At 41.1% G+C, this 13454-nt stretch overlaps 1 protein-coding gene across 7 annotated transcripts in view; it reads left to right on the top strand.

The window, feature by feature from the left end:
• Positions 1 to 13454, top strand: part of AIG1 (androgen induced 1) — a 191509-nt gene that overhangs the window by 62628 nt on the left and 115427 nt on the right. For all 7 annotated transcript variants that reach the window (XR_004645100.1, XM_034765505.1, XM_034765510.1 and 4 more), the window contains exon 3: positions 10429 to 10530. Coding sequence is in view for 6 of the 7 variants with exons in the window: in XM_034765505.1 (XP_034621396.1) it covers positions 10429 to 10530 (102 nt within the window). In the remaining variant the exon portion in view is untranslated. The remainder of the gene's footprint in view (positions 1 to 10428; positions 10531 to 13454) is intronic.

Raw genomic sequence — 13454 nt, 5'->3', positions numbered from 1 at the left:
CCCCCCCCCCCTCTCCATGAATTCTCTGGGATGATCACGGTACCCTCCCCCCACCACGTGGCTGGTAACAGGGAAGATCCCTGCTAGCCAAACGCGAAAAACTAACTGCAGGGAAGGATTTATTTTCCGCCACAGGCAAACAGCCCAGTAGGAACGGCCACCTCTGTCCCCTTAATTAAGTTCCCGTATTTCAACCAGGTTACCAGGAGTGATATCACTCTCCTGAGGATTACACAACAAGATAAAGAACGGATGTTGCTTGAATGCCAGCAAACACCGGGACCATACGCTGCCAGGCTTTGTCAGGCAATGATACCAGATTACTTGCTGCAAGCATGGCGTGGTCAAGTGTCCTACCATGGAGGAGGGAATAAGGATGCACTGCCCAGAAACCTTCTGGCAAGGCTTTCGGAGTACCTCCAGGAGAGCTTCATGGAGATGTCCCTGGAGGATTTCCGCTCCATCCCCATACACGTTAACAGACTTTTCCAGTAGCTACAGACTTTTCCAGTAGCTGAACTGACCGCGAATGCAAAGTCAGGCAAAGTAATCATTAAAAACTGTTTGCTTTTAAAACAAGTTTTATATTTTAAAAGGTAAACTCACCTGAGGTCCCTTCCATGGGGTCAGAGTCTTGGGTACTGGCTTGGGAGGCTTGGGAGGGTACTTCAGTCAGGGTGATAAAAAGATCCTGGCTGTTGGGGAGAATGGAGTGCTGTGTGCTCTCTGCAAGCTCATCCTCCTCCTCCTCCTCCTCTACCCCCTCGGCAGAATCCTCAGGCGTCGAGACTATCCCCGACCCAGAATCCACGAACAAAGGTGGGGTAGTGGTGGCAGCCCCCCCTAGAATTGCATGCAGCTCGGCGTAGTAGCGGCATGTCCGTGGCTCTGACCCGGAGCGACCGTTTGCCTCCTTTGTTTTTTGATAGGCTTGTCTGAGCTCCTTGACCTTCACGCGGCACTGCTCAGAGTCCCTATTGTGGCCTCTCTCCATCATGCCCTTGGAAATTTTTTCAAAAGTTTTTGCATTTCGTCTTTTAGAACGAAGTTCTGCAAGCACTGAATCCTCTCCCCATACAGCGATCAGATCCAGTACCTCCCTCACGGTCCATGCTGGTGCTCTTTTTCGATTATCAGCCTGCATGGTTACCTGTGCTGATGAGGTATCTGTGGTCACCTGTGCTCTCCACGCTGGGCAAACAGGAAATGAAGTTCAAATGTTCGCGGGGCTTTTCCTGTCTACCTGGCCAGTGCATCCGAGTTCGGATTGCTGTCCAGAGCGGTCACAATGATGCACTGTGGGATAGCTCCCGGAGGCCAATACCATCGAATTGCGGCCACACTAACCCTAATTCGAATTGCTAAAATCGATTTTGGCGCTACTCCGCTCGTTGGGGTGGAGTACAGAAATCGATTTAAAGGGCCCTTTACATCGAATTAAATGGCGTCGTTGTGTGGACGGTTACAGGGTTAATTCGAATTAAAGCTGATAAATCCGAATTAAAGTCGTAGTGTAGACCAGGCCTTAATGAGATGTACAAATGAGCATTTTCTAAATTAACCAGTTCCTAGGGGATACACATTACACATGGGAACTAGCTAGGGTTAAAACACACAAACATTTTGTGTATTGTCAAAGGAAAACAAGAAAATAACTAGCTAAGTATATTGTAAAAATAGTCTGTCTCTCTTTTTTTTTTTCCCCCTAAAGGTGACCTCCAGATAGGGAACAAAATGTCTTTGCTGCATTTTTTGCTCTTAATTTTGCACAAAGAAAGCCTAAAAGGATTTTGTTGTTCCTCTCTCTCCTGACTGCTGGGAGACAAACAGCAGAGCCTCCGAATGTAACACTGGCCTCAGCCGCCAGACTCAGACTTTACTTTTCTGAATGTCTGGTCTCTCACCAATCCAGGGTCCCTCCTAAAACCCGACTCTTTCTCCTGTTCATCAGTTACCACTCACTGTGGTGTTAACCAGGAGGGAGAGGGATGGCAAAATATAGGGAGGTAGTAGGGTGACCAGACAGCGAATGTGAAAAATCGGGACGGGGATGAGGGGTAATAGGAGCCTATATAAGAAAAAGACCCAAAAATCGGGACTGTCCCTATAAATCGGGACATCTGGTCACCCTAGGAGGCAGAATCTGGCACATTGTCTTGAGTGGGGCTACTTGTAGAATAAGATACTATGCAGTGTGATTACGGGTGTGCCCACAAGTAGCATAGGTCTAATGTCACTATTGTTCTGCCTATATATATATATATATATATATATATATAAGAAAATATGCAGTGAGGTCTTTATATGTCAGAGGCTGTAGAGAAATTATTATACAGCAGAGTGTCTGCAGAGAAAAATTAAAATTCCCTAACTTCCCCTATTCTCTCAACAGCTTCCTCCTTTTGGAAAGCAGGTTTCCTTGACAAGCGCCCAAACAATTCTCTCCAGGGCTTCTCAGTGGTTTACATTAGAGGCATGTAGAAATCCCAAAATAGAAAATTAAACAGATGTGAATAAAATGCTAATTAGGTTTCTGATTGAAACCAGAGTGGTCATGCTTAAAAACTTGTCAGTTGCCTTACACATCTAAATTAATGTTACATAAATATTTTGCATTATTCTGTGCTCTTTATACGGAATAATTCATATATTGGAGTAAAATTATTCAAGGTAGAATTGGAAAGTTTTTAAGTGCAATAACTGCAGTTCTGAGAATTATTCTAAATAATTGGCTCTCAGTTTCCAGCTTTCTAAAGTCTTCAAGATGGATTGTTCTGAAAAATAGATGAGAAAGCAGCTTTCCACTCGCAGGTCAAACAATGATGTGTGTAGGGGGGAAAAAAACACAGTTTTTTATTTATAGTGCCTCCTCATAAATAAGTATCACAGTTAAGCCATCTGGGAAGCCTGGTCAGCATCCTCCTTCCTCCCTACAAAACACAAAACCAACCACCACCACCCCCAAGTAAAACACAGCAACAACAGCAATGGAAACAATGGCCAGAAAATATGCAAAACCTTGCCTCTTTTGTGTTATGTTCTTTATTTCTCCAGCTGCTCAAATGAAACATGAGCTGTTTTAGGAGCATCAAAAAAAAAAAAATACACACGAGCTTGTTAGATGGAACCAATAACCACCACTGACTACCTTGTTGTCCTTTTTAATAGGACTTTTAGTGATGGATTTTCTGTTTTTATTTAATGAAACCAGAAAATAATGGCCCAATTTTGCCGTTCTTACTCATGGTGAGTAGCAGTTTATTCCATGAATAGTCCCATTGGACAACATTCTGATACCTTTACTCCAGTTAAGTAGTACCTTATGGTACTATTCAGTGTGAATCAGAGTATAGGAACCTGATCCATTAAATTAATGGTACTGTTTGCATACTAAAGTATTTCTCAAAAGACCTCATTCCTATTTTTGCTAAATTCATTTTTCACCAACCTAGCAGTATAAAGTGGCCTTAAAGTGGCAGTAAATTACACTGCTAGAGCAGTATGAAGTAGCCTTAGCTTAGTGAGACTATGAATGCATCTCAAAGCAAATAAGGGCGTAAGTGTGGCAGAATCTGTACCAATGTTTTTAGTTTATCCCTCTTGTTTTCTGTTTGTTTGTCACAGATCACAAAGTCTGCCAAGTTTTTATGACTAATTCAGTGTTTTATGTAAACTGTATATGGCAATATCATTGTGTTTCTTGTAATTCCTGTAGTAGAAGAAGGTGAATAGGCATTTCTAGATGATCAAAATTGTGCTTTTGTATTTTCAAGATATCAGCCTCTTCCTGTGTATATAAAAATACCCTTTTCCCTAGTCCTTCCCATTTGTAAACAAACTTTTGAAGGTTTATCATTTATCTTTGGGTATGCTATAGTTGGCTTTAAAAAAAAAATTATTTTAGCCATACACACAACTGACCTATTGAGAATTTGCTGGAGAAACACTGAAAAGATCACTCCTGCACAAACCTAACTAGTAGTCATTCTGTCTTAGAAGCCATGCATGGAAGAGATCTGTAGGTCTTCTGGACGTTTTAAATCCTCTTCCCCTGTCTTCTAAGTCTAAGAAAATTACTGCAGATATTTGCCAGATGTCCCCATCTAACCCCTTCCCCACCACTAGCCTATAAATTACAGGAATTGCCACACTGGAACAAACCAATGTCCTAGTCTGATATTTTGCCATCAGGAGTGGCCAATGCCAAATGCTCCAGAGGTAAACTTAAAACTCTAATTGTGCAGTTCTATCCTGTGTAGGAAATTCCTTCCTGTAACAGGATGGCTTGCCCCTTATTGGCTGGAGGGACTGGGGCTAGCTAACCCAGATTACTAAAGAGACACACCTGGGTTGGATCAGGAAGTTCCCTGTAAAAAGCAGTGGGTGGCTGTAGTGAAGGGGGAAAGCTCAAAAAGCTACGACAGAGTTTGCAGAGAATGAGGAAAGTCTCCTACAGGGAAAACCCTGACACAAGGGGATTTGCCCCAGGCAAGGAGATCTGGCAAAGATCCAGTCCCAGCAGGGGAGAGACTGCAAAGGCTTCAGGCAGGAAGGCCTAAGAGGAGTAAGAGAAACATTGTGTTATGTGGACTTATGAATGGACTTTATTTGTGATTTTGTGTTTTATTGCAATTTATAAACCCAAACTCCAAGGACGTGTATTTAGGACCAAGAAAATGCCTGAAGTGAAGTTTTATTTGAACTGTCCAAGAGGAAAAACTGAGGTAGGCTGCCTGTAGCGTGACCCTGGGCCGTGAGGGGGCGAACAGGAGGTGGCTGACCCACTGACTTCCCAATTCCTCAGTTCCTGCCCTTCATGACTTTCTTGATAGGCCTTTATCAAATGCATTTGGGTTGAGTGTCAGCTGGTGTAAATAGGTGTAGCTCCATGGAGGTCAATGCTATACTAGTTTACATCAGCTGGGGATTGCCATAATGGAATTTCACATTTATATAGTGCCTTTTGTCCTGAAGGATCCCAAACATCCTCACAAACCATACACATATAGCACCAATTTACTACAGCCACCTTGGAGAGGTAGCCAGAAAGCTTACATCAAACTACACAACAATGTATGGAGAAGAAATTTTGCCCAAGGTTACAGGAGAAAATCTTTATTCTTGCAAAAAGCACCAGAGGGTCTTTTTGTCCATACAGAACAAATAAAGCATCCAGTTTTCCCTAGAAATCACCCAGGAAATGAGTGAAACTTGCTTGTACAGGTTATTCAGAATCAAAAATACACAGTAAAAAAAATTATATTGTGTTCATTATTCATTTATATGGTAGTTTTTCCAGTTATGTGCACATAAACAGCAAATTACACAGTTTTGGCCTCCCTCTGTCAGTTTGTCTTTGTTTCAATTTCTTTTGTTTTACTAATGCCCTTGGTGACTCAGAAGGAGAAATAACAAACAGTTTCCTGATTCATGCTTTAAAATTTCCCCCTCAGTAGTATCTTGTGTTCTTTCTGTGTTACTTTCTGAAGCTTTAAAGCTGAGGGGGAAATTGTTTGATGGTTTTTTTCTGAAGTGGAAGAAGGAAATTGTTTCTTGGGCCTTAGTAACACTTTTGCTGCTACTGTGTATTGTTTAGTGATATTGAGTTGCATATTACAAATCAGTTACTTCTTCTCAAAGAGAACCCAAGGCCCACTTGAAAAACTGAAGTGTCCACTTGTCTAGAGTGTACGTAGAATACAATGAGTAGCAAAGAAGGGTCCTTCTTGTGAATTTTATGTGCTATTTAACTTTCTACTGACTATCCGAGTGGTATTGTCTGCAGAAGGGGAGAGAAGGCATTAACATAGGCAATGATTTTGCCATTCTTACTCATGTGATGCAGTTCCTTTCTCCACAAGTAATCTCTTACTGTTGCACAAAAATAAAGTTGGCAGACTCAAATTGGCAGGAAGCTTAAGGGGCACAGGCTAAAATGCAGCCATGTGACTGTGACAAATATGGCAATTTCCTGCAATATCCCTGAGAAGTCTTACTGAATTAAGTTTAAGTAGCTTTGCAGTCCATTGTATTAAAAATGCAAAATTTATGTATCATTGTGGGATTATATGTAACTTCACTGGGGCGGGGGGTGACCAATGTGTTGAGCTTCAAAGACCCATTTTAAACAATGTGTCAGACAAGAAGGAACCTTTACGACAAACAAAGCTGACTGGATTTCCTAGGAAATACTTGGAAGGAAGTAAAATCCCACCTCCAGACCCAATCATTTGAAGGGGTAGGGTAGGGTTACCAGATAGCAACTGTGAAAAAACAGGACAGGGGGTGGGGGGTAATAGGCGCCTATATAAGAAAAAGTCCCAAAAAACGGGACTGTCCCTTTAAACATGGGACATCTGGTCACCCTACCTATGGGGAAACCCATTGTCTGCTGATTACCTGTTACCAGAATCTGAAGATCAGAGCCCTGAGTTGCATAAAGGAGGGACTCTAAGATTCATGGGGGTGTCAGAGCTAACAGCTGTTAAGAACTTGTAACCACAGGAAAACTCCTTGGTGGGGTTTGAAGGGCTGATCACCTGCCAGAGCCCTTGTTGGAATTGGGGGTGATCTGGTAAGCTCATTAGCATGTGTTTAGGTTCTCTTATTGTTTTAAATATATGTTTTCTCTGTAATGCTTTTACTTTAAGAATAAATGCATTTGTTTAGAAAGGACTGTGTGATTACTTACAGCTTCAGGGAATTATACTATTTATAACCTCTGAGGAGAAAGCAAAGTAGGCCTGCTTAGGCAGTCTGCATCGCTGGGGAACTCACAGTGTAGGTAGGAAACTGTGCAGTCTGAAGAAAGAGGGGGAAAAAAATGGTCAGGAGGGAGAGAGTCTTTGTCCAAGAGAGGTGGTGGCAGAGGAACCAGAAGCCTAGAGTATGAGTGCCCTTGCTGGCCCACAGAGAGGGAATACAGATGCAATTGCTCTGAACTGTGACAGTGACACCCTCATAGAGGCAGATTCTCTGCAGCGTTTGCATCTGCTTTGTGCAGCGGAGTTGGGGAAAGGGAGAGAGCATCCCAGGGAGCTGATTATAGCTGCCTGGCTCTTTGCTACAACCTTGAGGCAGAGAAACTTGGGAGCAGCTCTGATTTGCACCAGTTGGCGTTGATATCCTAGGAATAACATGGAAGCTGGGGATTGCTGAAGTGCATGGTGCTCTAGGCACTGCTTCTTCCCACTCCCATCATGCCCCTTCTGGCTCCTGAGATACTCCCTGTGCAAGGGGCTGCAAGGAGGGAGGTGTAGAAGCAAGTTCCAATGTCTCTGCCTACTGGGGTCCCATGCCAGGGGTATCCCCAGCAGGGAAAGTGAAGGAGATTTCTGAGGTTTGTGCCATTCTGCCTCAGCTATACAAGGGAGCATAGAAACTGCTATGCCTCAAACTCTTCCGCCCCCTATGCGTGGCCAGCCCACTGTGCTGGCCAGTATATAAGCCGGGGCGAGCCATGGCTCCACCTGCTCCCTGTCTCTCCCTTCCCCATTCCAGTGAATTGTTCCTTAGGGGGAGAGAAGGGAGAAGCGACTCAGTATCACTACCTGTGCTGCCCCAGTTGGGCAGGGGTTGCAATACATGTAAATGGGGAGCTCATTTTCCCCTTCCCCCTCACTGAACAGCCACATGAAACCTATCTGAGTGTAGCCCAAATTAAATTACACTAATACCAATATAAACATTCTGATATTGAAGAGAATTTTAAACCTATTTAGAACTATCAAACAATTGCTTATTAATCAAAGCAAGACACAAGGGTGGCTAGGAAGCTACGTAAAATGTCCTAGAAATGAGATTTTTCTGTTGTCCATATTAATTCATAAAAAAAAAAAAGTTGGGGTCAACCACTTAGAGACATTGACCAACCAATGTGAGAAGTATTCCTCCAATTAAAGAGACTTAGGTCAGTGTGGCAGCCCTGAGTCTGAATGTCTTTCTCTTTGTTGGTTTACGTTAGAACTGTAATGTTTTATTTTTTGTGTCTTTCCTTATGTCTGCCTGTGGTGGTGCTTTGCTAAGCAGCATTTACCGTCTGTAGCTCCAGATGGTTGCAACCAGCTATGTTGATCTAATTCTATCCATTGGCTGACTTTGGTTAAGAGACAGATGGTTCCTCCTCTCTCTTCTTACCTTTACCTCATTTTCCTATCATTTTACTTTGCCCCATTCAAAAATCCCAGACCCAAGTGTTTGCCAGTTTAGCTGGATTCATTCTAATATGTTTCAGCTTTACCCTTGGTGCCACTGCTTGATGTCGGATTTTCTTCATACAGAGTGCTTTTGAGCCTGGTTTTCATGCTACATATGTTTTGATATCCCAATTGGTCTTAATATATTCTCAGTGACCCACTGCAATACAACATGACTTCAAGGAAGTCAAAAAAATTGGGAAACTTTGCCTTATTTCCCTGTTGTTCAGCTGTTTATATTTTGGCAGTTAAGTGTCAATAGGTGTGTAAAAAGCTCTGTGATGCCAATACCAATACTGGCACAGGGGAGAGACTTCTTGAAGAGCACTTTACACTTTCAGTATTATGCAGGCTGTCTATCATAACTTATTTTTTTTCCTGGCGCCTACGCACAAGTTGAAGGGTCCAAACTTATTTTGAGCACCGAAAGCCATCATAACAGATGGGAAAGTGTGTTGGAAACTAAGGAACTATGTATTGTATGTGCACTGAAGGAACAATTTACCAGTCTAGATCATCCAAATGTCTGTCTTCCTTAAGCGTACATATCTGTGGTTAGCACGAGGTGCCACTGGTAATCTGTAACCTAAATTTTAACATCCCAAAGCTAGAAGTATATGAAGTGAATTGTGTTCATCCCATCCACATCCACCGATAATTTGCTGACCTTGAAACACCCTTGCCCCATAAATCCCACATTCCTTGTTCCCACTCCTTATTCCCCAAAAACCATTCCTCACCCAGCACAATTGGACACATTCCCATTGAATTCAGTGAGAGCTGCACCTGCTTGCTATAGGGCTAAATTTGGTCTAATCTCTTCTGCACAGAGATCCTCTAATCTCTCCTGAAACTTACCAGTGAAAGATTCCTGGACCTGTTGTCAGTTTTTTCTGTAGCAAGTGATAGCCCTTTTATCCCTACAGGACTGTGAACATAGTTTGAACTGAACTCAAATTAAAAAGAAAATAGTGTATGTACAAAGAATTTAGTCCTGTGTTTTCTTTCCAACATTCAGGGTTTTATTAAGTTAATCTAACACTGATATTTCTATATTGTTTTTACTTTATTGTAGATAGACTGCATTTTCAGGAAGGGAAAATACAAATTTTAAAAGCAAGGAGACCTTAAGAGGTTCATAATATAGACAAAGCTTCGATGGAAGCATAACCTACTTTTGTGGTGTGAGCTAACAGTGAAATCTCCATGGCTGACAATGGCATGTTCAGAACAGTCTGAATCAGGGGCAGCACTGTTAAATAGTAGAAAAAGAAAATGGAGCTAAATTAATGGTGAGCAAACCTCAAAAAAGTTAGCTGTTCCAGACTTCTAATACTTATTGCTTTCAGTTAGGATAAAAATATTATGAGAAAAGCCTTTCAGTATTTCTACTTCCATAGTCTTGGACAGAAAGAGAAAATGCAGAGGTGGGTCAAAATAAAAAATGTTATGGAAAGAAGTTCTCAGCTTTTTTGAACTTCAAAAGAAGTTAAAAGGTTTTATGCAAGCTTTAGCTAAAGGTTTACGCTAGTTTTTATTTTATTCAAACTCGTTCTTCCATCCTCAGGTTAGAGAGAGAGAGAGAGAGGGGAGAATGAATGCTCACTCTTTGGCGTCTAGTAAGTTGTCTCTTTAACAAGAGCCAAAATGAGTTTCATATGGACAAGTGAGTAGGATGTTGGAAACCTTTTTTTTTTCTTTTGGACCTCTGTGCATAAATTCTGTGAATAATGCTTCAAGAGTTAGATTTATTTTTTGGTTAATGTATTTGGTTGCCGAAATGGGACATAAGAAGTGGTGGCCTTCTATTCAAGGGTGAATTTCACCCTATATGAACAGAGCCTTAATACTCTTTATGTTGGTATATGCTGTATATTGTGAGATTTCACATTGTTTTCTGTGCTGTTAGTGGTAAAACATTACTAATATACCACATCTACTACTAGAATATAGTACTCAATTGTAACTTGGCCCCAAATATGTAACTAAAAGTTATTTTTCCAGTCAAAATGTCAAAAACAGAAAAGAAAAATCATAACTTTTGAGAATGTAAAGAATACTCTAGACCACACTGAAAAAAAGGAAGACTGGGTTTATGAGCAATAATGTCTGTCTGTCTGTTGATCTTTAGCTTCTAACTTGTAGAGATATGAATAACTAAAATGAAAAAGGGCAGTGAAATCAGATAATTGATCATAAGCATTTTTTAAATTGTATTTTCTTCTCTCCTCAGTTTGTTGTGACAATGTTTTGGAGCCTCTATATTTATGACAGAGAAGTGGTTTACCCAAAGCTTCTTGATAATTTTATACCATCTTGGCTGAATCATGGAATGGTGAGTATAGTAACGCATGCACTTTCTTGTGTAACCAAAGCTGTTAAGAGACTGGTTCCACCATGTAATGGTTCGTGCATGTCTTGTACTAATGTCTGTAAAATTCTGATGAAAGAGCACGTGATAAGGAAGAAAGTTGAGCAACTATAAAATCTGTACATACTTTAGTCCTTATTCTACACTCAGAATGGACTCCTGCATCTGCCTGGAACCTCCACACAGAAGTCAGTGAACCTGGAGGCCAGAACTGGTATAAGTCAGCATAGTTTATGGCACTAAGCAGATTTATACTAGCTGAGAATATTGCCCTTACTGGTCAAAGTGTATGATTATTAGGCCTATTGAAGGAATCAGTATGATTATATCATTGTAATTTGTGATGAAACCTGTTTTAACAAAATGCTGGAAAATGAGAAAAGCATGTTCAAGAAATTAAATTAATTTCCATGGGCCATACCGTACCCTTGTGTATGGTTAAAAAATAAACAAAAGTGCTAGCTGCCTAAGTATGCCAAAACTGTGTAGCAGAACCTACGTTAGATTATCCTTTTGAAAATGTGGACGTGTGTGTGGTTTTTTTAAAGAATGCTATTGGAGAAAAAATGGTGTATCTGCCACAGTACAAGGGGCATATCTTTGTCCCACCCCCTTTGCAAGAGGCAGTGATATGCCTCTGAAACAGTAGGATATTCTTGCTAGCCTTCAACTAATGTGGCATTTTGTGGATGAGGTAAAGCATTTGATTAAGAGCCCACTTTGTTACCAGGCGCTTACTGCAGTACATGCAATACTGAACTCACAGATTTCATGTTTGTTTCACACATCTTGTCTGACTGGGCCTGTGAGAGATATTTTATGATACCTTTCTGTTGGCATCAGAGCATGGCAAACCATTTGGCACTGTTAATCTGTAGCTACAGCAGAGGCCATCCTTCAAGGAGTATGCACCACATGGCCAGATCAAATCAGAACTGCTCACAAATGTCGATCTTGATTAATTGTTTCACGTTCCAGGGGTGTACGCAAACTGGCTGTAGTTATTTGTTTCCCTGTGTATAGGGAGCAGCCTGGGAATCACTACTGCTAAACAGAGCTGTAACTTCTGCCAACTACTTTGCCATGTTATATGCTGGTTTTAGAGGGAATGATACAATGTAACATGCTCTCTTGTTGGTGGATCTTCCCGTGTCTGTTCAGACCTCCCCCTGTCAGTTCTGAAATCATCCATTAAGCACTCACAAAGGCTGCAAGCTGTACATACATTCATATTTTCCACACAGCATCATGCCAACTCTGAGGACATTCCTCCCAGGTGACATTCTGCATACTGAAAATGCCTCACTTGCGACATTTTTTCATGGACCTGCATTGTAAAGCAGATGATAATGTATGGCCCTGTTTTATTCAGGAAGTCTCATCATCCAGACCACAAACCTAAAGGGCAGTTCAACACCCATGTTGTTCTGAAGAAATGTAGATTTGCTGAAACATTTGAAAAGAGGTTTTGTTTAAAATCTTTGCACGTTGTAGCATTTGCTGAAATGAACTGCATGCAAATGTCTGGGACATTTTTTATTTTCAACTTTAAGTATTGTAGAAGGCACTTTTGAACGTCTTTTGTGAAGGAATTGTTTGCCTTGTCAGTCTTTATTTATCCAAGTGTCACTTTGGCTGGGTCACAAAGGAGGCTTCTTGCTGTTGGGCTTTTCACCATCTTTTAATCTAATTTTATCTGATGTTTTATCCATCATATTATCGTCACCAGCTTTCATTCTAATTCATTCTGATGAGTTGCCTATCAGAATATGAGGTTTGGGGGATTTTCCTCTGGAGAGAAATATCTTCTGCTCTTAAAGTACCCTCAGTGTATTAGCACTTTATTTATGAGCAGGCCTATTGTTTTGACATGGGAGGTTTTAGGAAGTGTCATGGAGGTGTTTTTGGTGAAAAGGGCAGGAGTCATGGCAATATAGTTTAGAAAAGTCAAAAGTTAGAGGCATTATTTTGTACCCAAATTAAGTTTATTCTCCCAATTTTTAATACATTTTGATAACTTTTGAAGACAAGAGTTGCTTTATTGGAGCCACGCTTTATAAACCAAAGCCCGTAGAGAAGACTTACAACCCCCAAAGGAATTAAATCTGTCAGTGAAAGTCCAATAGAGAGGAGTTGATGAGTTCCTGCTCTCTATTGGCCTCCCATTCAGCCCAGTGGCACAGCACTCAATGCTCAACAGCTGCCTCAAGTGTTAACAACTACAGCTGGTTGGGAAATGCTATGAAACTAAACCGTTTGCAGTTTGGGGGTGGGGGGTTGTCTTAAAATGAGAGAGTTTCAATCAAAATTAAAATTTTCCACATACACAAAAAATTGTTTTGGTTGAAAAGCCATTTTTGTTGTTGTTTGGACAATATTCTGACAACTCTACTTAACTCCCAGTTAACAGCCTATCAACCCACCCTTCAACTTGCAAAAATTCCTTAGTGGGAAAAGTTATGGATATGTTTGGGTTTTTTTTTTTAAACAGGAGCAATCATGAAATCTATGGTTACCTTGGTAATCACATAGGGAATCAACCCTGATTAATTATGATCAGTAGTAGTATGGGCATATAGCCAAATATTTGAGGATATTCTTATTTTAGATCCTAATTAGAGGAAGCTGGGGGTTCTTCCTTGGTGCAGCCCTATAGAGGGAACAGGAATTGATCACTGCTCCTTCTTATGCTAGTCCTACCTGGGGTTTTTAGCCAGACAGAAATAACTGCATGTAGAGCAGCTGAAGGAGGGACTGTTGATGCCTTCTGACAACAATAAAATGCATCTATAATTTATTATGGAGCGGTGGTAGCAGAGCCTAAGATAAGGTTGGAGCTTTCATCTTCTTATAAGCCTAATTTTTCATTCTCTTTGTATCTTCCCCAA

The sequence above is a fragment of the Trachemys scripta genome, chromosome 3 (genome assembly GCF_013100865.1).
Source record: "Trachemys scripta elegans isolate TJP31775 chromosome 3, CAS_Tse_1.0, whole genome shotgun sequence".
In the NCBI taxonomy this organism is placed as follows: domain Eukaryota; kingdom Metazoa; phylum Chordata; order Testudines; family Emydidae; genus Trachemys; species Trachemys scripta.
Note: the sequence above shows the minus strand (reverse complement) of the source record. Positions and strands in the feature narration are given on the sequence as shown.